This window comes from Aspergillus multicolor (assembly GCF_047715735.1).
Source record: "Aspergillus multicolor strain CBS 133.54 unplaced genomic scaffold BDW74scaffold_6, whole genome shotgun sequence".
Taxonomy (NCBI): Eukaryota; Fungi; Ascomycota; class Eurotiomycetes; order Eurotiales; family Aspergillaceae; genus Aspergillus; species Aspergillus multicolor.
Window position 1 is genome coordinate 998,581 of NW_027395957.1, and position 21,360 is coordinate 1,019,940.

At 52.2% G+C, this 21,360-nt stretch overlaps 9 protein-coding genes across 9 annotated transcripts; 3 read left to right on the forward strand and 6 right to left on the reverse strand.

The window, feature by feature from the left end:
- Positions 1-156: 156 nt before the first annotated feature.
- BDW74DRAFT_124733 (uncharacterized protein) lies at positions 157-1,525 on the forward strand. The gene is made up of 2 exons (XM_073722127.1): positions 157-787; positions 857-1,525. The coding sequence occupies exons 1-2, from the start codon at positions 512-514 to the stop codon at positions 1,256-1,258; spliced, it is 678 nt and encodes a 225-aa protein (XP_073586191.1). The 5' UTR covers positions 157-511; the 3' UTR covers positions 1,259-1,525.
- Positions 1,492-4,778, reverse strand: erdS (aspartyl-tRNA synthetase, cytoplasmic). Its single transcript, XM_073722130.1, has one exon. The coding sequence runs from the start codon at positions 4,672-4,674 to the stop codon at positions 1,792-1,794; it is 2,883 nt and encodes a 960-aa protein (XP_073586192.1). The 5' UTR covers positions 4,675-4,778; the 3' UTR covers positions 1,492-1,791.
- A 532-nt stretch (positions 4,779-5,310) lies between these two features.
- BDW74DRAFT_124736 (alpha/beta hydrolase) lies at positions 5,311-6,678 on the forward strand. Its single transcript, XM_073722128.1, has one exon. The coding sequence runs from the start codon at positions 5,528-5,530 to the stop codon at positions 6,539-6,541; it is 1,014 nt and encodes a 337-aa protein (XP_073586193.1). The 5' UTR covers positions 5,311-5,527; the 3' UTR covers positions 6,542-6,678.
- A 301-nt stretch (positions 6,679-6,979) lies between these two features.
- On the reverse strand, positions 6,980-9,505 carry BDW74DRAFT_124748 (rDNA-binding RNA polymerase I transcriptional factor). The gene has a single exon (XM_073722129.1). It carries the CDS (start codon positions 9,217-9,219, stop codon positions 7,084-7,086), a length of 2,136 nt encoding a protein of 711 aa, XP_073586194.1. The 5' UTR covers positions 9,220-9,505; the 3' UTR covers positions 6,980-7,083.
- A 200-nt stretch (positions 9,506-9,705) lies between these two features.
- Positions 9,706-11,389, reverse strand: BDW74DRAFT_149230 (uncharacterized protein). The gene has a single exon (XM_073723861.1). The coding sequence runs from the start codon at positions 10,766-10,768 to the stop codon at positions 10,025-10,027; it is 744 nt and encodes a 247-aa protein (XP_073586195.1). The 5' UTR covers positions 10,769-11,389; the 3' UTR covers positions 9,706-10,024.
- A 5-nt stretch (positions 11,390-11,394) lies between these two features.
- BDW74DRAFT_149231 (uncharacterized protein) lies at positions 11,395-12,734 on the reverse strand. The gene has a single exon (XM_073723862.1). The coding sequence runs from the start codon at positions 12,153-12,155 to the stop codon at positions 11,838-11,840; it is 318 nt and encodes a 105-aa protein (XP_073586196.1). The 5' UTR covers positions 12,156-12,734; the 3' UTR covers positions 11,395-11,837.
- Positions 12,735-12,902: 168 nt separating this feature from the next.
- BDW74DRAFT_149232 (rRNA-processing protein PWP1) lies at positions 12,903-14,811 on the reverse strand. Its single transcript, XM_073723863.1, has 2 exons — positions 14,458-14,811; positions 12,903-14,397 (listed from the first exon to the last, which is right to left on the reverse strand). The coding sequence occupies exons 1-2, from the start codon at positions 14,697-14,699 to the stop codon at positions 13,038-13,040; spliced, it is 1,602 nt and encodes a 533-aa protein (XP_073586197.1). The 5' UTR covers positions 14,700-14,811; the 3' UTR covers positions 12,903-13,037.
- A 168-nt stretch (positions 14,812-14,979) lies between these two features.
- Positions 14,980-15,568, forward strand: BDW74DRAFT_124780 (COX assembly mitochondrial protein). Its single transcript, XM_073722131.1, has 2 exons — positions 14,980-15,066; positions 15,145-15,568. The coding sequence occupies exons 1-2, from the start codon at positions 15,033-15,035 to the stop codon at positions 15,432-15,434; spliced, it is 324 nt and encodes a 107-aa protein (XP_073586198.1). The 5' UTR covers positions 14,980-15,032; the 3' UTR covers positions 15,435-15,568.
- A 134-nt stretch (positions 15,569-15,702) lies between these two features.
- On the reverse strand, positions 15,703-20,874 carry BDW74DRAFT_166845 (uncharacterized protein; the record flags this gene model as incomplete). The annotated part of the gene is made up of 9 exons (XM_073726607.1): positions 15,703-16,487; positions 16,550-16,639; positions 16,724-16,823; positions 17,265-17,359; positions 17,413-18,077; positions 18,143-18,671; positions 19,303-20,305; positions 20,364-20,567; positions 20,620-20,874. The coding sequence occupies 9 exons, from the start codon at positions 20,872-20,874 to the stop codon at positions 15,703-15,705; spliced, it is 3,726 nt and encodes a 1,241-aa protein (XP_073586199.1).
- Positions 20,875-21,360: the final 486 nt, after the last annotated feature.

The window sequence follows — 21,360 nt, forward strand, 5'->3', positions numbered from 1 at the left end:
GGACGATTCGATTTGCTGGGGACGATTTTTTTTGTTGTCCTCTTCGTTTATGCGCTGTCACTTAACCTCTTTTGCTGTCTTGTTGAAGTTGTTGATCCATCCGATTTGGGTCGCGTTGCGATCCGGCCGCTGTGATTGGGTGCCAGAGACCCGCGTCGCTCCTAGCGGTGAAGAATGAGTAAGCAGGATAGTCACGTGCAGCAGCGAAATCCGGCCGTTGAAGCGCCGGCAAACTCGATTATCTGCCTAAATGTTACACGATCTTCTAGAAACGTTTTTTACATGAGCTTATTTGCTCTTCCGCACTGGACAGGACCATGTATTCTTGGTGCTCATGATGCGGGTCGGTCGATAATTGCAATCGCCAATTGAGAGGCATCACATCTCATATCCGTGTTTGCGGAGTACTTTCTCCGGCTAGGGACTACAGTGTACGGAGCTCAGATTCCAGACCTGAATTGAGCCAATCCGTCTATGCAAGCGTCATCTGGACCATGTGAATACATTCAGGATGCTCCTTACATACACCTACATAGCATTTTTGCTCTCTCTCGTCGGCGCCAATGTCGAGAAAACCATCTTTATCGCCCCCTCGGCGGTCTCTACAGATTCAGCGCTCGGTGATCTAGGGCTTGAACGCCTCACGCCCGCAAATGGCATGCTCCGGACAAGACTCAATGCATCTTCCCCTACAGAAGTGGAAATCCGTGGCACGGACTCCTGGTATCTGCTCGAGAACCTCAACCCCGGACAACGGTACGAGGTGCGCATTTGCTGGCTGGCTACTGTACGTCCTCCCCATACGCAACCTGAAAATGTTTGTATGTTCCTGTCTGACTGACTCTGCGGCAAATAGCAACCAACCGCGTTTACGCTATCGACGTATACCGTGCACGAACTCTTAGAAGACCGTTCACTTTTAGACACTATAAGCTCCTACTCTGCAGCGGCCATACCCAGTCGTCAGGGCGGCAACTCAGATGCGTACTCGGCGCTACTCCTTCGCATCTCCGCCGCGGCAGATTATTTCTCGCTGGATACAGAATTGATGGAAAACGTACCACCGGTACTGGCGGATATCATCCTCGACCCGTTTCTAGGCAACGTGTTTCCGAAGAGTCTGGTCCCGACGGCAGCTTGGATAGGCGTTGTCTCATGCTTCGCAGTCATTATAGCGAGGTGGATCGCTAGAGAGTTTGCGAGTGTGGTGAATCTCGCTGGTCCGGCTGAACGGGGTGACGAAAAGAAGGTCCAATAAGCAAGAGGACGCCTGTGGGCTCAGGAAGAAACAATGCTGTGGCCTCCTAACGGCCCATTCCACCAACTGCATTATAACAAACTCACACGGATCGATGTGATTTTGCGGGCGCCGTTATGTACCAAGTCTATTCTCATCTATTCTTATCAGGGTAGATAGCTCTCAGAGCATCTGGCAAACAGAAGGTAAGAAGCCAATAGCCCTTCCGCTTGATATTAGTAGATCTAGATCAAACGAGCCATTTCAATGGATAAAAATCGAGAAAGCAAACGTTCTTAGAAAGAAAATGATTTGAAAATGATTTGAGAATTGTAGTGTATTATTTCGTAAAGACCTAGGCATTGGAGCAGTTCGTGTATGGGTTCATGTATCCAGCTAAAACAGGAAGACATCTTGATAACTAACAGATGGGGGAATAATCGAAAAGACCATGATGAGCAAACAAATGAAAAGAGACCAGATCAAAGCCACTCTATCTGACGAACCAAGGTCATATGCAACAATGGTGTATGAGATTCCCATAAATTCTCCGATTAATCTTCGAAAAAGTGCAGAATGGCCCGGATACCTTTCTGGCCGAGGCCGTGAGGGGGGTACGCGATGTAGAGCGGTTCGTCCTCGGCACCGAGTTTGGCACGGAACTCGCTCTTGCGAACAAGGTGGAATTGCTTCGCGAGGGCATCGTAGGTGTGCTGGAGCATCTTCATCTTGGCTCCGTGCATGTTGTGACCCGGGGTCAAGGTGTTGGTTGCTCCAGCGCCGAAGGTGAGTTTCTTGACGCCGGTGCGACCGGCTGTTTGGATGGCGTGGGTGATAAGAGACTCGATGACACCGTTGGGAGAGCCGGGGAAGTCAAAGGTGTATTTGACCTGCATGCCGTAGGTGGGCGAGATCAGGACCAGAGTGACAAAGGCACAGATTGTACCTTCCTTGTCCACCGCGTAGAAGTACCAGCGGTGTTCGTGATCGCGCCATGGGTGGATGTCTGAAAGATGCACCTGGGTACCCTTGCGGCCGTTCTTCCAGTCTTCAATGCGTTTATCAATCGCTTCACGAACGCTTTCAGACACCATCTCGCCCTGGTTGAGGGCCACAATCTTGATACCCTCATTCTCTGTGCGACGAATCTTCCGGGCAAGCTCACCATCCATGGCAGCTTGGTTGCGTGAGGGCTCTACCACTTCTTCTGCAATGCAGGACAAGCTGCGCCAGCCAAGTTTCTCGCCGAGCACGGTCTCGACTTCAGGAGAGCAGAGTAGCCAGATGGGCTTGTATTTGGTTTCACGGCGAAGCCATTGCAGGAACTGAGAGATAACCCGGCCATATTGTCTAGCATCACACAGCGGGTTGCCGGGAATCACAGCGTAGTTGCTGCTGCTGACCACGTAAGAAACAGCTGCACCAGTGGCCATATCACGCCAGATCTTGAACCGTTCGTCACCCCACGATGTGGAAGTAGCATCACCATAGTTTGCAATCAAGTGCTCGATTGGTTGCAGTTCAGTTTCACTCTGAGCCACGGCACCTCTTCTCTCCTTAACCCATGGCGGGTCGATGGTGGATGATTCAGGGTGGCGCAATTGCAGGGCGGGCGGTTTGGCAGGGAAACTCTTCGGGTCGCGATGGAAGAGAGATGCGAGACGAATGTTACCCAACTTCAGAATGAGCATGAGCATTCGTTCCAAGCCGATACCAGCACCCGCGTGCGGCGGAGCTCCCCAGCGGAAACCTTCCATGTATTCCTCCATTGTGTCGGGGTTGATGCCAACACGGCGCATGTTCTCCTCGAGCATGTGGGGATCATGGATACGCTGACCTCCAGAGACAATTTCTTGACCACGAATGAACATATCAAACGAGTTGGTGAAACGGCCATCATCGGGGTCGGGCATCGCATAGAAAGGACGGGCATCGACGGGGAACTTGTCGAGGACGTAGTAGTCGGTCTTGTACTTCTCCTTGACTAGTTCACCAAGACGGATCTCATCTCGAGTACCGAGGTCCTTGTCTTCAGCCAGCGGGTTGCCTTCATCATCCCGCCACCCTGATTCATTGAGCATTCTGATACCGTCGGTGAAGCGGATGACTGGGGTTTCGTCAAGCCAAACAAGGTCTTCGGAGGGGAATTGGTGCTTGATGATTTCGATCTCGCGGCGGTATTTCGTGTAGATACCCTTGAGGATATTCTTGATGACGGCATCCAGCACTTCTAACATCTCGTGATAGTGTTCCTCGATCGACATCTCGATATCAAGGCCGGTATACTCTGTCAAGTGGCGGTGCGTGTTGGAGTTTTCCGCACGGAAAACGGCTCCGATCTCATATACACGACCGAAATCGGCTGCAATGGCCATTTGTTTGGCAAGCTGGGGGCTTTGCGCCAAGAAAGCATCGCGCCCGAAATAGTTGACGTCGAAGACGCTTGCACCAGACTCGGTAGCGGCACCTTGTAATTTGGGGGTGTGGATTTCGATGAATCTCCGTTCATCCAAAGCGGACCGGAAAAGATTGCCGACAGCAGACTGGACACGGAAAATAGATTGGGAGGTAGGGGTGCGCAAGTCGAGCAGGCGGTTTGTCAGACGGGTGCGGTCCGAGATATGGCTGCGACGGCCTTCGACCAGGTCTTCCTCCGCCGTGCGGATCTCCGCCTCATAGACACTGAAAGGAACAGGCTCCTCACGGCGAACAACAAGATGAACTTCGTCAATGGACACCTCGACGTCGTGAATCGTGCATCCCAGGACAGGAACATCGGGAGCCTTGATTATACCGCGAACTTGGACAATGGAGCCCGTCTTCAAGTGCTCAGCCCATTGAACCATGGCAATGGACTTTACGCCAGGCTCCTCGTGTAAGACACCCTGAAAGGTTGACAGCTGCTGCCGGAAGACCAGGAAAACCAGCTTCGCGCTCATCCGACGTATGATGTGCAATCTAGCCTGAAAGAACACCTGCTGATCGACCATGTCCGCAGTAATGGTGTCGAAGTCGAGGCGTTTCTCTCGCTTTCGCGTAGTCGACTGTAGCAGGGGAAGGTCGCCATACCGTCCGCGCATCTCAGGGGTTTCCTCGCGAATGGCCTGGTTGATCTCGTCCTTATGACGACGCTCGGACTCGGATGAGGCGCCACCAACGTCCTCGCTCATCCGAGAGCGCTGCTCGCTCTTCCTCTGGCGACGAGCGAGGCGCTTCTGTTGGTTTTTACTCACAGTGCCTGCACCGGAGGCATCGTCGGAGACATCTTCCGAGGAAGAAGCAGAGTCCCGGCTAGGGAGAAAGCTGCTCAGAATGTTGCGGCGAGGCGAGGAGGTGCGAGATGTCGAGCCTTGTCTGGAATGTGTTGGGGAGGCCGGAGGAGACTCGCCATTTCCAAGCTTTGGCTTGATTTTGGATAGTGCCCGCTTAATGGACATGGTGACGGTCTGCTAACTGCGAAACTGGACAGAGCATGCGATGAGGGGAACGAAGGGGAAGAGAATAAGGTGAGGCAGAAGAATAATAAGAGGGGCAGGCCGCGGGGGATTGGGTTGGACCTGGACCCTGGAGCACTCGAATGGGGAGCGAGTATGAGTAAGACTGTGAGTAAGGCTGCGTCAGCCCCGTGGAGTTACTTGGAGAGAGTTCAGGAACGCTTTGTTTTTTTGTGAGGAAGTCCAAGGAGGGCAAAAAGCTTATAAAGAAGGACTTCAGCCTTAAACTTGATGGCTGCTGCTGGTGGGATGAACCAGGGCCGTGATGTCATTCCTCGCTGTGGACTCAGGGAGAATCCGGGATTTGGGGCCGTCAAATCACTCTGCCCGGAGGAGTTGCGACAGTTCGATAGCATCATCATTACCTGCCATTGTTTACTATCTTTGAACTAGTACATACCAGGTTTCCCTCAATCCCTCATGTGAATTGTACTTGCCGACAGCCCCTCGCTCTTATATTTTTATACTCCTACGTACCACTGTGATCGGCTCTCTTCTCCGCACAAGTCTCGGCCTTCTTGGCTTTCGTCTTTGCATTGCCTCACTCTACTACTCTGTCGCGCTGTTTCTTCCTCTCACAACTAACTTCGTTCACTTTCATTCCTCTCGTTCTCACTATCATCTTCTGCTCGCAGGATCGAGTTCTACCTTTTTCTCCTGTCAAATCCCACTTGCCCGTGGTTGCAGACCATTTGGACTCCTTTGCTTATCGTACCGCGGCCTGCTACGCTACGGAGCACGGCATTCAACTTCCCTACCTCCGTGCTACTCTTGTCCAGCTGATGATCTAGCTGTCATGGCGACTTCTCGCTGGTGGCTGTATGTCCAGGCCGTATTCTGGCGGTTCCTGATGCGTCTGGGCATGTTCTTCCATAACATTCCACACCCGCGGCCTCCGAGCCCAAATTTCTCCCGTTCGTTCCCGTCTGGATCATCCAAAGTCGTCTTACAATTCTACTGTCCGCCCGATTACTCACGTAATCGGAAGGAGGGCCGCCGGCTGCCGGTCGTTGTGAACTTCCACGGCGGCGGATTTACCCTCGGAGGTCCGTCTGACGATTCCCGATGGGCCCAATCCGTCATCTCCGACGTTGGCGCTGTCGTTGTCAGCGTTGGTTATCGCCGAGCGCCCGAACATCCGTTTCCCGCCGCTGTTGATGACGGCGTCCTAGCTCTCCAGTATCTCGCCAGCCATGCAGCAGAATTAGGCCTTGATGTCTCTCGGATCGCGCTCAGCGGCTTCTCCGCTGGCGGAAACTTGGCTGTCACGGTACCTCTGCGGCTCCGGGACCTGATTGTTCAGGCTGAACATGAGCGCTGGTTGAGCCGAGCCGATTCTACTCATCAACTGGTGGCAGTGACCGCCAGCGACTTGCAAATTGTTGCGCTCTTCTGCTGGTATCCCATCCTGGACTTCGACGAACCCCGTGAGCACCGTCGCGCAATGAGCATCATGCCTAACAAGACGCTCCCGTCATTCTTCACCGATCTCTTTGACGAATCTTACGTTCCGGATCTTGAGCAGCGCAAGTCGTCATATGCATCGCCGGTACATGCCACCGATGAGGCGCTGCGCGACTCCCTGCCACAGGACATCTTCTTCTACATGTGTGAATGGGATATGCTGCTAAACGAGGGCCAGGTGTTTTGCCGTCGACTACAAGATACCAATAAACACGTGCGCGCGATGATGGTCGAGAAGGCGCGCCATGCTTGGGACAAGTCGGCCAACCCCTTCCGCAACACCACGGAGGTGAATATCCTCTATAAGGACGCTTGCGCCGACATGAAGGCCATCTTTGACAAATGATCCCTGCTCAAAGTCATTGTTTTTCAGAGCGTACATTATCATCATCCATTATTTCTAGACTTCTAGTGCAGGCACTATCATCGGCATGGCGTTTGAGATAGACGGTTTTGATTTTTCGGGCTTTCTTGTAAAGTACCATGATTCGCTGCAGATTCACGAATATGATCACATTCTGCATAACTTGTCTCCAAGTGGCCGGGCCACGTTCTCAAACCTATGAAAGAACACGTATTTGGACAATGAGCAGTCTTCCTATCGGTTACAAAACTGACTATGGCCGAGTTTTGCCTGGCGATGGAGTTATATTGCATTGGGCTGCGACGAAGTCCTAACATATACTCAGATCATGGGCTGTCTGGGCTCATATATAAAACAGCGTGCCTAATTTTAGAACTGAGAGTTTATGACTTTGATAGTCGTATCATATTATCAAAATAGATAGACATCATAGTATATCATCACATATATCTCAAATAGTTTTTGCCCAAAAAGTGGGTATCACATGGTAGGTAGTATATAGTATGTTCTAGTATGGACGTCATTCATTCATGATCCGTTTCTGTCCCGACACTCAGGTCATCTTCATCATCAGACGCCTCTTCGAGATCATCGCTATCTTCGTCATCATCCCGGTCATCTAGACCAGGAATCCCTCGCCATTCCACATAGTCACCCTCTAGCCATCTCCGACTTCGCGGGAGTTGGTAGGGGTCGAATGGGAAGTAGGCGTCTAGCTGGTAACCCAAGTCGTCACCAGCGCGGGTCTCGCGCTCAACGTGGCTGTAGCGTGGATCTGAGAGGGCCGCGATGTTGCGGTACGTAGACATGCGGAGACGCTTGTTCGTCTCGAGAATGGTGAAGACGTAGATGAAGTTGAGGTGTTGGGACATGCGCGCGAATTGGGAGACGATGGCCGGGGAGCAGACCTTGAGGGGGTTGAGTTTGGAGAGAATGGCTTTGTGGAGAACGTCTCGGATGGACGGGGGGAAGGTGATGTCTTCAGGTTCGAGCTCGTCAATTTGCTCGGGAGTGTCGCCTTCCATGGCAGCCGTTGTGAGGTCGCGCCATCGGAAGCAGAATATGTAGAGGAGGGCTTGGGCGGTAGAGTAAAAAGGGCCGAAGCGGCGGAGGTCGGGGCCGCGGCAGGATGGTTCGTAGTCTAGGCGGAGAGTGTTGAGATGTGTGCCGAGGAGTTCGAAGACGTCGCGGACGACTTCGCTGGAGATGTGAGCGCCACGGGCGACAAAACTAGCGAGATACGCGGCAGCGGATTGGCGCAGGATGGCGGGCTGTGCTTTGTTGAAGATGAGCTGAACGCACGTGGCGGCAAAGCGGTCGACGAGGACCGGAGAGGCTTGGGAGAAGTGGAAGAGAAGGAATTGTGAGTGGCGAGAGCGGTAGGTGGGAAGGATAATAGTTGAGAAATGGCTAAGGAGGAGGTCAAGGGCGTTTTCCTTGTCGTCAGGCGAGCCTGATGTAAAGGTTGGGGCGTAATAATCGAACAGAGTATCAATCATCCCGTCCATTTTGAGAATATTCTCCTTGATGGTTTTCAATCTTCGCGATTCGGGCTCAATAGACTCATCGCTCATGACGGAAGCGTTGTCATCGTCATCGTCGTCTAAGTCTTCGGCGAACATAACAGTCTCAGGAGAGATGGCATGCAGAACCTCTTCGCCTTCTTCGTCCTCGAGATCGTCCATATCCACCTGGATTTGTACATCGATCTTGACCAGCTTCTCGGTGATCAGAGCGAGGATGTCCGCCTGAAGCTCCGGCGCATAGCGGATGACTTTGACGAGATTTTGGGTATAGGCAATGTTGGCCTTGGCTGAGTCGGTGTCAAACGGAAATTGGGAGGAGATAATTTGGGAAAGCGAGCCGCTTCCAGAAGGAACAAGGTGCAAGACATGACGCATTGCCATATGTACGCGAGTGTAGGCCTCAACGGGGTCAACATGCGGATACCCGGGCAGTTTTCCTGTGCCTTTTGGGAGCTCGCCCATGTAGTTGGCCAGTACCTTAAGTACGGAACCCAAATAGCTTCCTTGTGCAGCTGCAAGGTTTCCCAGAAACCGGATGTACAGCTTGATGTATGACTCGTCGCGCCCAAGCCACTCGCTGTCCAGCACGGCTTGCACCAGCCCGTTGCAGCTGCGATCCAAGGCTGCCACGTTCGACAGAAGACCCATAAGATGATGTTTCAGTGTATTGTGTGTAGGTATATTTGATGGTGGCATGCCATTTGCGTCCCGTCGCCGGGGGTTGATGGTGAAGATTTCCTTGACGCGGTCATAGGCCTCACTATCGCCTCCAGAGACATGCCGTTGTATAGCCCGCCGAACCTCTTCTCTCACCACGGCTGCGCTCTTATCCGTTGTCCCTTGACTCCCGCTCTGTGTCTTGTCGTTGTACGAAATCTCCCGCATTTCCACGTCTTCGTCGAACTGCACCCGGGTTTTCTTCCGAGGACTGGGCAGGCCGTCTGCATCGGAGGCCATGGAGGATGCGGGAGAGAGGGAGAGATCCATTTCCTCCATCTTGTGTTTTAACCCCGCCGCTGAAGTAGGTGTCTTAGAGGTTTTCAGTATAGATGCCGGTGATGATGCTGCTATCATCTTAGATGGCGTGTGTAGTCCCGTCGCTGGGCGGCGCGAGGCACTGGTAAGTGACACCATGGGCGGTAATATCGCAGTTAAATCAGATCTAAACTTTTAGAAAGGAGATGCAGTGCCAGCAACTGCGTCATTCAATGCGCTCCGAAAGGACTTTTAGGTAAAACAACGAAGAGAGAAACCAAGCACACGACAACGCGGTAGGTACAAAGGTTAAGCGCTCTGAAAGGGGAAGTGCACTGAGGGCTTCATCAGTCTGTCCATCACACTCAAAGAAATGACTGATATAATCAACACGTCTGCGCAAGCCGAACAGGATGACGAAGTGGTTTGAGATGGATGTCTGGTAGAAGAAGAGAGCAAGACGTGCTCAAAAAACTCGAGAATCCGAAGCGGAGAAAAGTTTGATGTGGGGCGAGTGGAGCTGGAGGCCGCAAGGACCCGTGACCACTGACCAGCGAGATGGAGATGCCTAAGCATTGAAGGAGCAACGCCTACATTTCCTCTTCAGGTTATATTGGAATTACGATCTCGAGTACACAGCAACAGTTCAGCCAAAGTCTTTTCTCATTCGTCTAGAAACCACTACAGCCTGGCTGTTTTCACTTTAAACGAACTTCAACTCGAAACAGTACATAGTACCCATAACGCATCCCAGATAGAATCACATAAAACAAACAGAAAGACGGTAAGGAGATGTTGTTCCGTAGCAACATCTCAAGAGGTATATAACAGACAGCAAGAGAAAACAACGATGGGGGTCATAAAGAGAGTGAAATTAGTTGGTCGTAATAAAGTGACACTGGTCGGGTCTGGACATCGAGCCCCGTTCGCATAGAAAGTAGAAAGGCATTTAGTTCTCGATTATTCAAAGCCAAGATGTAGAAGAGATCGGACCCAGCCGATCGTTGAAAATGCTGCCATAGAGGTCTTCGATTTCCACAAGATAGTCGTTCACCGAGTATTTCTTGAGACCTTTTCTATGCAGAATCTGTTCTTCTTCGTCGAATAGAGGGGCGCCACCGAATTCCTCGACAACTTCGTTGACTTGCTCCAACTCTTTGCCGAACGGGTGAGGCTCCGCATGATAGTCATTGTACGCTGGTCGCTCCACATTGCCACTGATGTCAGACGGAGGCGACATGCGCTTCATGGAACGCTGGCGGGCTAACTCCTGGTGGTTCCGCTTAGTGTGGGAAAGTGCACGTCTGGGGACAACCGGGGCGTCATTCGAGGACGTGGTAGATGACGAGAATCGCGGATGGCTCGTCACAGTTGCAGACCGCTTCGGGAAGTATCCCGAGAACGGGTTTGGTTCGATCGGCGAATCGGCAGGTGTAGTGGCCGGTGAGGGGAAACTATGCTGACTGAACGACCGATCCGAATCATCGGGCGATTGTAAAGACGAGGTGGAGGACGAGGATGCCGAGTGAAGATCCGGCGCATTGTAGGCGAGCATATTTGTGGTCGACAATAGTTCGACTGGTGCTGAAATCTTGCCTCTCTTGATAGTACCGGCAGCCAGCTTCACCTGGCCCTCACGGTAGGGCATCGGCGAAGATACTTCAATGCGCTTGGAGCGCTTGGTAAATGCTCTGGTGAGAGTCGACATGGTTATGGAGTGCGAGTCGATAAAGTGACAAAAGTTAAGTCGAGAATCACATCGATTTGCAAAACAGGACGGAAGATATGTCTTTATCGGCTCGCCGTTTCGGTTGCTGGAAGCTATATTCCTATGATTGAGATTTCAAAATGATCGTTTGCGATACTTTTCGCTGTATAGTTCTTATCTTGACGGGGAGGAGCAAAGAATGTGGCCGATCGCGGCTATGAAGATCACTGTTATCGGATTCCGTACGTCTTTCACGCTGATTTCGGAATCAAGGAATGTTTTTCTGAACTTTTTGCACAGCAAAGAGTTGATGTCGTTTGTTGAACTCGTCCACAGGTCACCGAAGATCCTGACTCAAGGGGGTGCCGCCAAGTTGCTGGAGCAGCACGGTTTAATGCAGTAAAAAGATCAAGGCGACAACCAGGTCGCAGATATGAGAATTGAAATCGAAGAAATCCAGCCTAGAGAAAGGAAGGGCTCTAGTAAGTCAAGGACTAGGGAATGGAAAGGAGGGAATTCAGGACTGGAGGGGAGAGAAGGGGCGACGAGGCGACGAGGCGAACGATTCTTGAGTCTCGAGGGTTTGCCCGAAGGGTCTGGGCTGCCTGGGCTGCTTTGTCGGGCGACCACCACTCACTATCCAGTACCGCCGACTTGTCTTTGTGCTAAGTTCTACCTTCATCCACTTGAACCGTTGAACTTAGCTAAAAAATTCTTCTTGCCACGGGTCTTTGTTCGCCTGCCGTTCACAGAATTTTCTATTGTCCGACGAACCGCGGTTCCCTCAAGGCTGGACGCCGGCCAATTTTTACACTCATAATTCCAGCGAGCACGCCGGATCTCCGACCAGGGCCAGGCCAGCTGATAGTCTGATACAGGCCATGTGAGAAGAAGACCTCTCTCGTGGCCCTCGATTTGTCACACTGCCACGTCCGATCATCACATCGAGGGGTCAACTGAGGAGACAATGACGTCCTCGCCAGCAACGTGGATGAGCATCCCTAATTGGCGGAGTCCTACCGGACGATAATGCGCCTCAATCAATTTGGACCAGTCATCTACCGCCGGGTCAGCCAGGATGGTGCTTACAGTCGCGCCAGTTCGGTTTGGCGCCAGGAACGGAATCGCGGCGGCCTCTAGAAACGCCCATTTGCTTCATGCGTGGAGGATGAAACAACGATTTTCCGCCGACTCGTCTCAGACTGATAGACTCGCTCCTTGAGCGCGGCCTCATTTTTCGGTCATGGCCGCGGAGGATGAACCTCATCTGGATTCCAGGGGTCGTGGCACAGTGCCTTCGGCGCTTCTGCAGTTGTTCATACAACTCAGAAAAAGCAATCGTCGGTGTCATCTGCAATGCTGGCCAGGCACAAATCACCCCGACCATATCTGCTGTCCAATAATAGTCATCGTTGGCCAGACGAATCGTTTTCCCCCACCTCGTGGGGCCGACCCTGAAAACCCACCGTTTGCCCGGCCTGGACTCGTCGCGACTTGCGAACCTGTGATGTTTGCCTGACTCTGGCTGATACCTGGATGCAGGGCAGCCAAACACCGATGTCGTCAGATCCCACCGCTAGCAAAGCTGGAGTTTGACAGTCGGGAGAACAGCTCATCTGGCAACGGTTCATGCAGCTGGCCGGCAAAGCTGCCGGCTGATACGTACACGGGTCCAGCGCACGGGTCTTCTTGTGTGCCTGTTGCTCATGCTTATCTTGTAGACTTGTACTACTATAGAATATTTCAGGAACGGACTGGCAGTGCTTCGTACAGAGATACCTAAACGCGGACTCGCTACGAATCTATGATTATCATTAGTTGTCAGGATTTTGACCATCGTTACTATCTATGTCTAGTACTGGTGCCCGCAATGAATATTGCAGAACGGAATACTCCGGAGTCCGAAGAATTAGTCGCCCAGGATGGAATCATCTTTCAATGCCGCAATATAGTCCGAGGACATGCCATTTCTGTACCTGAATGGAGCTTACATGGAGTAGATATTATGTCACTTGCTGAACACTATCAGGTCTTATAATGGGTAACGCATACTACTCCGCAGCGGCATGTAATGTAATGCCATTTTTAGCATCAAGTCCCAGTAAAGATCAGAGGTAGGTAGTAAATCACAGCATTAAGTATGGGTATCGTAACTTTTCATTGCATGCAGCTGACAGCTAACAAGGCGCACTATATATGTATGGAATGAATCCACCGAATATCCAATAACAATGCAGCCGTCACCTTCTTATCATCCGGAGTTCATCATCTAATCCTCATCCATGGACTCCCAGCCATCCGCACCCTCAGCAGCACCGGTCTCCGGCGCTCCCTCATCGTCCGACTCGTCCTGATCAGGCGCCATTCCAACCATCCGCTCCTGCACCTCACCCTCGAGAGCCGGCATGCGAGAAACAAACGCCCTCCGGACAGCAGCATTGGTGGAGGTATCCCAGATCTGAACATTACCCTTGCTTCCGGCGACAGCCAAACGGAAGCCGACCTCCGAGTCGGGCGCAAAGGTCGTCGAGAAGACTTTGCCGACCTCGAGCTTGCGCGAGACAACCATGCTCGGCTTGTCGTTCTCCACGTTCCACAGCTTGACTTGCTTGTCTGTTGAGCCTGTTGCAAGGAAGCCGGGGATGGCGGGGTTAATGTCGAAGGAGGAGACGGACGAGTCGTGGGCTTGCAGGGACCAGACGGGTCGGGAGTCCTTAGGAGTTGTGGGGACGTTGCGGATGTCGTAGCGGTAGACCATGCCGGCGTCCGTGGTAGCGTAGAAGAAGTTCGGATCGTGGATGTCCCAGCGCACGGTCTCGACGTCGGCGTCGACGCCCCAGCGGGCCTTGGAGTCGGGGGCGCGCATGTCGGCGGCGACGATGGTTCGGTCGTAACTACCGGTGAGGAGGACGGTGGATTCCGTGGGGTGCCAGTCTAGAGAGCAGACCTTGTCTGTGTGGTGGCTGTATGATTTGGCGGCCTTGGCTGTGTTCAGATCCCAGAGCTTGACAGTGCGGTCGGCGGAACCGGAGGCCAGGAGGTTGCGATGTTGTCTGTTCGCAGCAAGGGCGAGAATGGAGTCGACGTGGAACTCGTCGTTGGCCTTGACCTTCTTCTTCTTCTTAGCCTTCTTGGCTTCGGCCTCCGTGTCCGCACCGCCCTGACCGAGGATGGCATTCGGGTACATGGAGTCGACGACATCCAAGTCCCAGACCTCAATATCGGGCTCCATTGTTCCAACAGCGACGAAGTTTCCGGTTGTGTTGCCGTCGGCAGTTTTGCCGACGGGGAAGTCAAGCCATTCCAAGCACAGTGGAATAGCTGGCAGCATGATATCGTGGTGGACATAGAGGTTGTCCGCACTGTCTTCGTAGACGTAGACCTCGAGGTGAGCTACCTCGTCTTCAACCTTACCCGCTAGCAGCAGGTTGTCCAATGGAAGAATCTGTAGCTCCTCGCGCTCTTCGTCATCCTCGTCCTCCGGAACAACCAAGTAGGGGTCCTCCTCGTTGGGCTGGTGGTACGCGAGTGACTTCACATTACCGAACATGGTAACCTTCTCGCCGTCCTCGTCCACCTCGTCGCTATCGTAGTGGTCAAGATCGTATTCTTTCAGATCGTCATCGTCACTGTCCCTTAAAGTTAGTCTCGCCATGACAGTCTTCATGCCGAAAGAAATGGTTTCTCACATCTTCACAGACGTATCCTTCTTCTCATTCTTCTCCACGTCTTCTTCCATCGCATCGTCATCTTTGTCTGCAGAATCGCCATTGCCCTGTGCAGCACTCAGATCCTCCCGCGCTTCCTCGAGCTGCATGCGCGCAAGCTTCGAAATGCGATCCATCTCCTTCTCGTCAATTTCATACTTCGTGGGAAATTGGGCCGCGACGCCGCGCCGCACCCAAGCGGAGGTGGTAATCATAGAAGACATTGCGAATATTTCTTAGGTTTCGCAATGAATAAAAGAAAGATTGAGAGAGTATACGATGCAGGTACACAATCCCGCAACGTTACAGAGGGAAGCTGAACAAAATCGAAGCTCCTCGGAAGGTAGAATGCTCTTCAATTCCCCTCACGACCTGAGAATTTTTTTTTAGCGGGCCGCCGATAAGGTCGGCAGAATATCCACCGTCCTTTACACCGCCCTACATATCGTTCCACTCGGGATCGTCCAAAAGTAAAGCAAATGCCGGAGGTTAATATCAACGACTGGAAGAACAAACCTCAATTCCATCCAAAAAAGACGCAATAACGACTCGCCAAAATGCATTCCCATCTCCATACCCCGTATAACATCAGTACGTGTCCTATAGCCCCCGCAGCTGACTTATCCAGCTTTCCAACAAAATGATCCACCCGCTAACGCTAACCTCTAGATTGCGAAGAAATCATGACGGCCCTTGACGAATGCCACGCGCAAGGCTTCATTCACAAAGCACTGGGAAGCTGCAATGACATCAAGCGCGACGTGAACAAGTGTCTGGCGGGCGAGCGGTATGAGCGGGCAAAGCGCAATCGGGACGATGCGCGGGAGAAGAGGAAGCGCATCGAGAAGATCTGGGCGGATGAGAGGGCTGCTGCGATAGGTCCTAGCGCGGGCGAGGGCACTACTTCTCCGGCTGCGGCAGCCGCCGCTGCTTCTGCAGCAACCGCGGAGAAGCAGTGAGCTTCGCTCTCGATGCGATATCGTGGCGGAGGGTTTCTTGTGGATGCTGATGTGTAAACTACTTGCATGATATGGGTGTTTGGGTGTTTTTTTGATGCCTTTATTGGGTTGCGGATTTCTGATCTCATCTTCTGACAGCTGATGATGGCTACAGTCGAAAAATGTATGATACTATCCAATTATATGATTTGATTCTGCTTTGCCCAACCAAACGCCATACCGAATGGAAATATAAACAGGAAGAAAGGTTCTTTTGAATGTGGATCGACTAGTCAGACGTCGCTTCGATAGGAGCAGCGGGCGCCGCCTCGTTCCCATCTTCACCAATCTCAACTTGCCTCGCGCCCTTGTGTCGCCGTCTCCTCTTTGCCTTTGGCGCAGCGTCTCCGTCCTCTGCCGCCTTCTCAGAATCCCGTTTTTCAACCTCATCACCCGTCCGCTCCCTCTTCGCGCCGGGCTTCTCATCAGCTCTCTTCTTCGGTTTCTTCACACTCAGCGGATTCGGCGCCTTCGGCTTCTTCAACTCCCTCTTCTTCTTTTTCTCCCCGCTGTCTGCACCCTCCTTCTTCCGCGCATCTCGATCAGCCAGCCCAGTCCGAAGCTTATCCTCCTCGATACCATCCCTGATCCCCTCAGATGGTGCGCTCATGGGCTCCAGAATCATAACCGACCGCTTCACATACACAATCGGCACACCGGGTATCGAGCGCGCACTGCGTCTAAGCCCTTGCGCTCGTAATAGAGCCTGGAACGCCTCATCGTCGCCCCGCTTGCGCTTCTTCCCTACATCCTGCGCATTCGACTTCGTGTTCGCTGGGGGGTCGGATGTCGCGAGGATATAGTGTTCTTTGTTCTTCTTGACCTCGGATAGCGGCGAGAGGAGGGAGAGGAGACATTCCGCTTCGTCGATTGGCGTCGAGTCTTCGTTGTGCGAGCAATGGCGGAGGGGGAGAGTTGTTGGTGGAGGGAGGAAGTCGGGACGGACGGTGTTGTTTGTTCGTGGGTTCGTGGGTTGGCCGGCCATTATAGATGCGAGGGAGCATTTCGTTAATACTAGATATTCCTGGTTAGTTCATGGATATCGGAACCGGAAAGGGAACAGTTCTAAAACGTACATGGCTTGACCTGACCCTGTAATGTCCGCTCCAAGGCAGGTATCAAGTCCATTTTAAATGAGTGTACGGCGCGGAGTAAGTTCGAGTCAACTGCAGAGTTCATGCGATGTTAGCAAGAGGGCCGGTGTCAATGCCGCTCCGGTAATGTCGCCGCGGAGGTGGATGCGTGCATACCAAGGACCTGGTACGGCTCGCGAAAACCGAAAGCAAGCTCATACTGGTGCATAAGCTTGCGATACTTCTTCGAACGTTTAGCCCTCATGTTGGTCGATGTCTGATGATGTGTTCGTTAGTCGATGTTGAGCGTCTTCATCGGAATTTTTTGTCTTTCCTCTTTTTTCTGCCGGGCGGTGTGAAAGCTTTGATATCAGGAGGTCCGTGCGCAGTATATACATCAGACGACTGTATCTACATGTCTCCATAGCAGTTTGCAAGCTTGCTTGAAGACATAGAGCAATAGATCCTAGTGTACTTGAATGGATAGAAAACCCGCTACATGCTTGGGTATATTAAGTTTTTGTATCACAAGCCCCTCAATAATATGTAAAAAAAGTTCAGACCGCCGACCCATGCAAATGCTTTCCTATTTCGCTCAATTACTATAGCCAACGTTCAGATACCAGCCAATATGCAATGCGCTTGAAGTCGTTTCACGTAATACTGATCATAAGCGAAGCCTCACTGCCGTGGGGTGAAGGGCCGTTCATCAAGCGACCGGCTGATCCTCGTACAGTTTCGTATAGCTTGTTTCTGCTTCGCAGGTACGCTTCCTGCAAACGCCAACAACTACGCTTATATCATCCATCTTCCCTAAACAGCAGTCAGTAGACGCCAATAAGTCATAAGCCTGTAGACAAACCCACCACCTTGAATTGCTAAGCCCTGTTCAACCGCTTTCTCCATATAAGGACTCTCGGCAAATGGATCCTGGGCCACCGTGAGCGCGGATTTGAGTAGCTCCCTTGCTAAGAACACCATCTTCTCTTCTGCAAGCACCTCGGGTGGCGCCCATTCAAGCTCCTTATCGTCGTATCGACCATGCTCCCACTTTTCGAGGGCTCCCATCGTGATTGACAGGATCTCATGTTCCCATAGATTATCGAGAACTCCGTCCGAGAGCGCAAGAACAATATCTCCCTCCTCGAGGTCAACCTGCGACAGCACGGCGTTCCTTTGCGGTGTGTCCACGCTATTCGTCCCTAGCTGCATCGGGCAGTCAAACCAGTGCCACTGTTCCTCCGTCCGGAAGACGACATTTTTCTCGCTCGGCCGGATGACTACAACCTTGCAGTCCCCGAGATTCGTCACGTATAGTAATGGTTTCTCGGTGCCGCTCTCGTCTAACCGTTTGTGCAGGAGGGCGGTTACGGAGGTCGTGGTCCCGAACCATTCGCTCGGGGGCATTGTAGCTTGTTTCGTTTCCTCGTAGGCTCGTTGCAGGAATGCGACTGGATCTACCGGGGCATCTGGGTTGGTTAGTCGTTCGACTTCCAGCGCCCAGAAATGCAGGATAAGCCTAGACCACAGCCTAAGTAGCCCCATTAGTATGGGCAAAAGCGAGATTATACGTAGATAAGATGGGATATAACATACGCGGCATGACCTCGCGGTTTTGTCGCCCACGCCCCTACCCCATCGTTAACCCCGAGGAAATTCTCTGTAACCAAGACCGCATCATCGCCGTTATTTAAACCCCGGATCAGCTCCCCATTGACGGATAATCTCTTATCCTGGCTGTGGTAGTGTGTCGTCAGCGGATCGGAGAAGGAGGTCGAGGGTGGAGATAAGAAGGGCGGCGGAAACGGCCGAGATGTCCTTTTAGCGCACAAAGCGTAGCCTGTTTGAAACCTGTATGCCGATTTAAGGATGGGGAACTGCGGGCTGCGATCGGGGACTGGGGTGGTGATCCCGTAGGAAGGCCAGACGGCGCGATGATAGCGCCGCACCAGGGTCTGCTTGGAACCCCAGCTCCACCGTGGGTCGAACGATGCAAGCGACGAGGATGATGCTGATGCGCGCAACAGCGGCGAGGACGATGACGATACTGCGGAGGGAGTCCCAGGAATCCTAGGCACCATGCCCGCAAGAAGGGTGTTATGCAGAAGTCCGAGTATAGAACAGTCTCGAGTGTCCCGAAGCGCAATTTCCGCAATAATCAATATGCGGTGGGGGATGTGCTAACGGTGAAGAAAGTGGGAGGTTGTGACTTTATCCGGTGTAAGCGCTTGGAGGATCGCTGAGGGAGGTCGGCTCTTTTGAAGGGATTATGATTCTGAAAGGGCGGATGACGCTGTTTTAGCCCGGTCCATCGCCCAGCTTGTTGGCCAGTAGTGATGGACGCTGAAAGGTCTGCATGGGACTTCTTGTCGAATAGTCTGAGTTTTACTCTGTAGATTGTGGGCTACGCTTTGTACGGTAGTATTATTGTGCTCAGAAATCTGACGCAGACCATCTCATACTGCGTCTTTCTCCATAGGTAGAAAAGGTACTGACATTAGGACCTGCCTTGACAACATGGAATCTTGGATATCCCTGTAAATGCACTTTTGTGTTCATAGATTCGACACCGATTGCCTTGTAAAGACTCCATCAATCTCGCCCAAAGCAATCGTTATCGGCCGATGACGCTTTCCTCGGAAAACATACCCACCTCGACGCTGATCTTTGTTCCCCGTCGTTATCAGCTTATCGGCAATGGTCATGTCTCGCTTTCAGCTGAGGTGCTCATCGAAGACAGCCGTTTTGAGTAAGACTCGCAGCCCGCTGCTTCCTGATCTCTTCTGCAAAAATCACGGTTCCACGATCAAGCTCCCCCGTAAGCTCCAAGTCCCCGGCGTCAATCCTCAGCAATGCTATTCCCTGAAAAATCGCTTTCGCGAGCGCACTACACCGGGGACCAAACGGCAAGGGGCCAATACTATTTCGCCGTTTTGCGACCATGAGACTCAGCATCCTCTCAGAGCAGGGACAATGGCGCTCAACGTCTTGGGTGCACTCGTGGGCGCAATTGCAAACAGACCGACATATGCACTTTTTCTCCCGGACGAGGTCGAGCAGGCGGCGTCGTCCCTCTGCTCGACGTGCTTCCCCAATGCATTTGCCTTCTAGCTTTGCTAGAGTAGCCTGCCTGTTATCAATTATCATATCACGCTCTCGGACATTGGGAGGGATACTCTGCAGGTCAACGAAAGGGAGGTTCAAGACTGGCACTGCCTGGTGGACAGCCGACTTTGGTGTGAGAGTCAGATATTTCTCGGATTGAAGAGCCAAGATCTTCTCTGGTGGCACCTCGTACAGCACGGATGCTCCACCCCATTTCTGGCGAAAGTCGGATGATTCGTCTCTGACGACTGTGATGGCATGTTGCCGGTAGCCTATGAGGTCGTTGAGGAGGAAACCCGCGCCCTCAATCTTGTCCGATGTGCGGTTGATGAAATCGAGCTGATGCTGCCTAACGAGCTCCTTATTCAGCTTACAACAAACGTTCGATCCATCGAGAGTCTGTTTGCACAAGAATAGTATCTTGCATAGCTGCCTAGGTTCGGGGAGGATGAGTGCGCTGCTAGCGGCCGGGCGGCGGAACTCCAACGTGAATGAGGCACATAGGTCTGCGGCAGCGATCTCCATGATGAGTCGGGCATAGAGAGCATAATATAGACTCTCAACGTTGTCAACAAAATCTACCACCGAATTTGAGATCACCAGCTCTTCGGCGCGTTTCATATGCGCTAGGATACCGTCCGGAGTGTCGTCGAGCTATACAAGGTATTTCCATCAGCAACGGCAGGAGGATAGGGTTGAACTAGTCCCATACCTCGACACCATAATGCATGAATGCCATCACTACAATTTTTGAGACGGCATATACTTTGGACCACACCAACAGGACGCTCCCAAGCCACTCGCAGACACTACAATCCTCAATCTCGTCCAGCGATTTGACGTACGTGGAAAAGATGTTCCAGTCGGGCGAGCTCACGGTGTAAGGAAGTGGAGGACGGTCAGACGGACCCATGAGCTAACTCGTTAGCAACGCAGTTTTATTTTGCTGATCAACCTAGCCGACTTACTGCAGACTCGTACGATCCGGCCGTACTATTCGATGGCCGCAACCTAAATTGTTCACGCTGCTCCTGCTCAAGTACCTCTTGCGAGTACTTGTAGAACCCATCTGCATGCTCACCGATGGAGGAGGCCTCCAGGCCGCACCAACTCGACTGAGAGCGAGAGGTAGTTGTCGTCCTTGAGATGGGAGAGCCACGTTTGGGGAAGAATTTGCGTAGGGGTTCCCAGAAATGATGGGAGGATGATCTGTGACTGCCCATTCTGAGTGGCAGATGGACTGGATCGAATCGATTAACTTCAATGAGTATCAACTTTGAAAGGAGGAAGATGTAGAACAGAGTATATGAGGAGAAGGCGGTATCAGCAATATCTGAAGAGCAGTCTGCCTGGGAAACAATCTGCCTGAGAAAAGGTGAGGAGAAGGTGAGTGAATGGACAAGCAGTTGGTGTGAATGGAAAGGGTGGGTGGCAGGTACGCTAGTAGGAACACAGTGAGTCCTTCCTCAAAAGGCATCTTGCTGGGACCAGTCCCTCATGTCCAGGAACCCTGAAAGACGCCAATGATTCTCGCTTGCGGTGGTGAGAATAACTTGCTCACGCACAATAACTTCAGGTCACCCCCTCAAATATTACACTTGAGACACTAAAATCCATGACATCAACCTCTTGATAACAGCAGCTCTATGGACTCATCACCTTATACAGCTTGTTGACATTAGACTCTGTTTGGCTCAGATCCGAAGTTT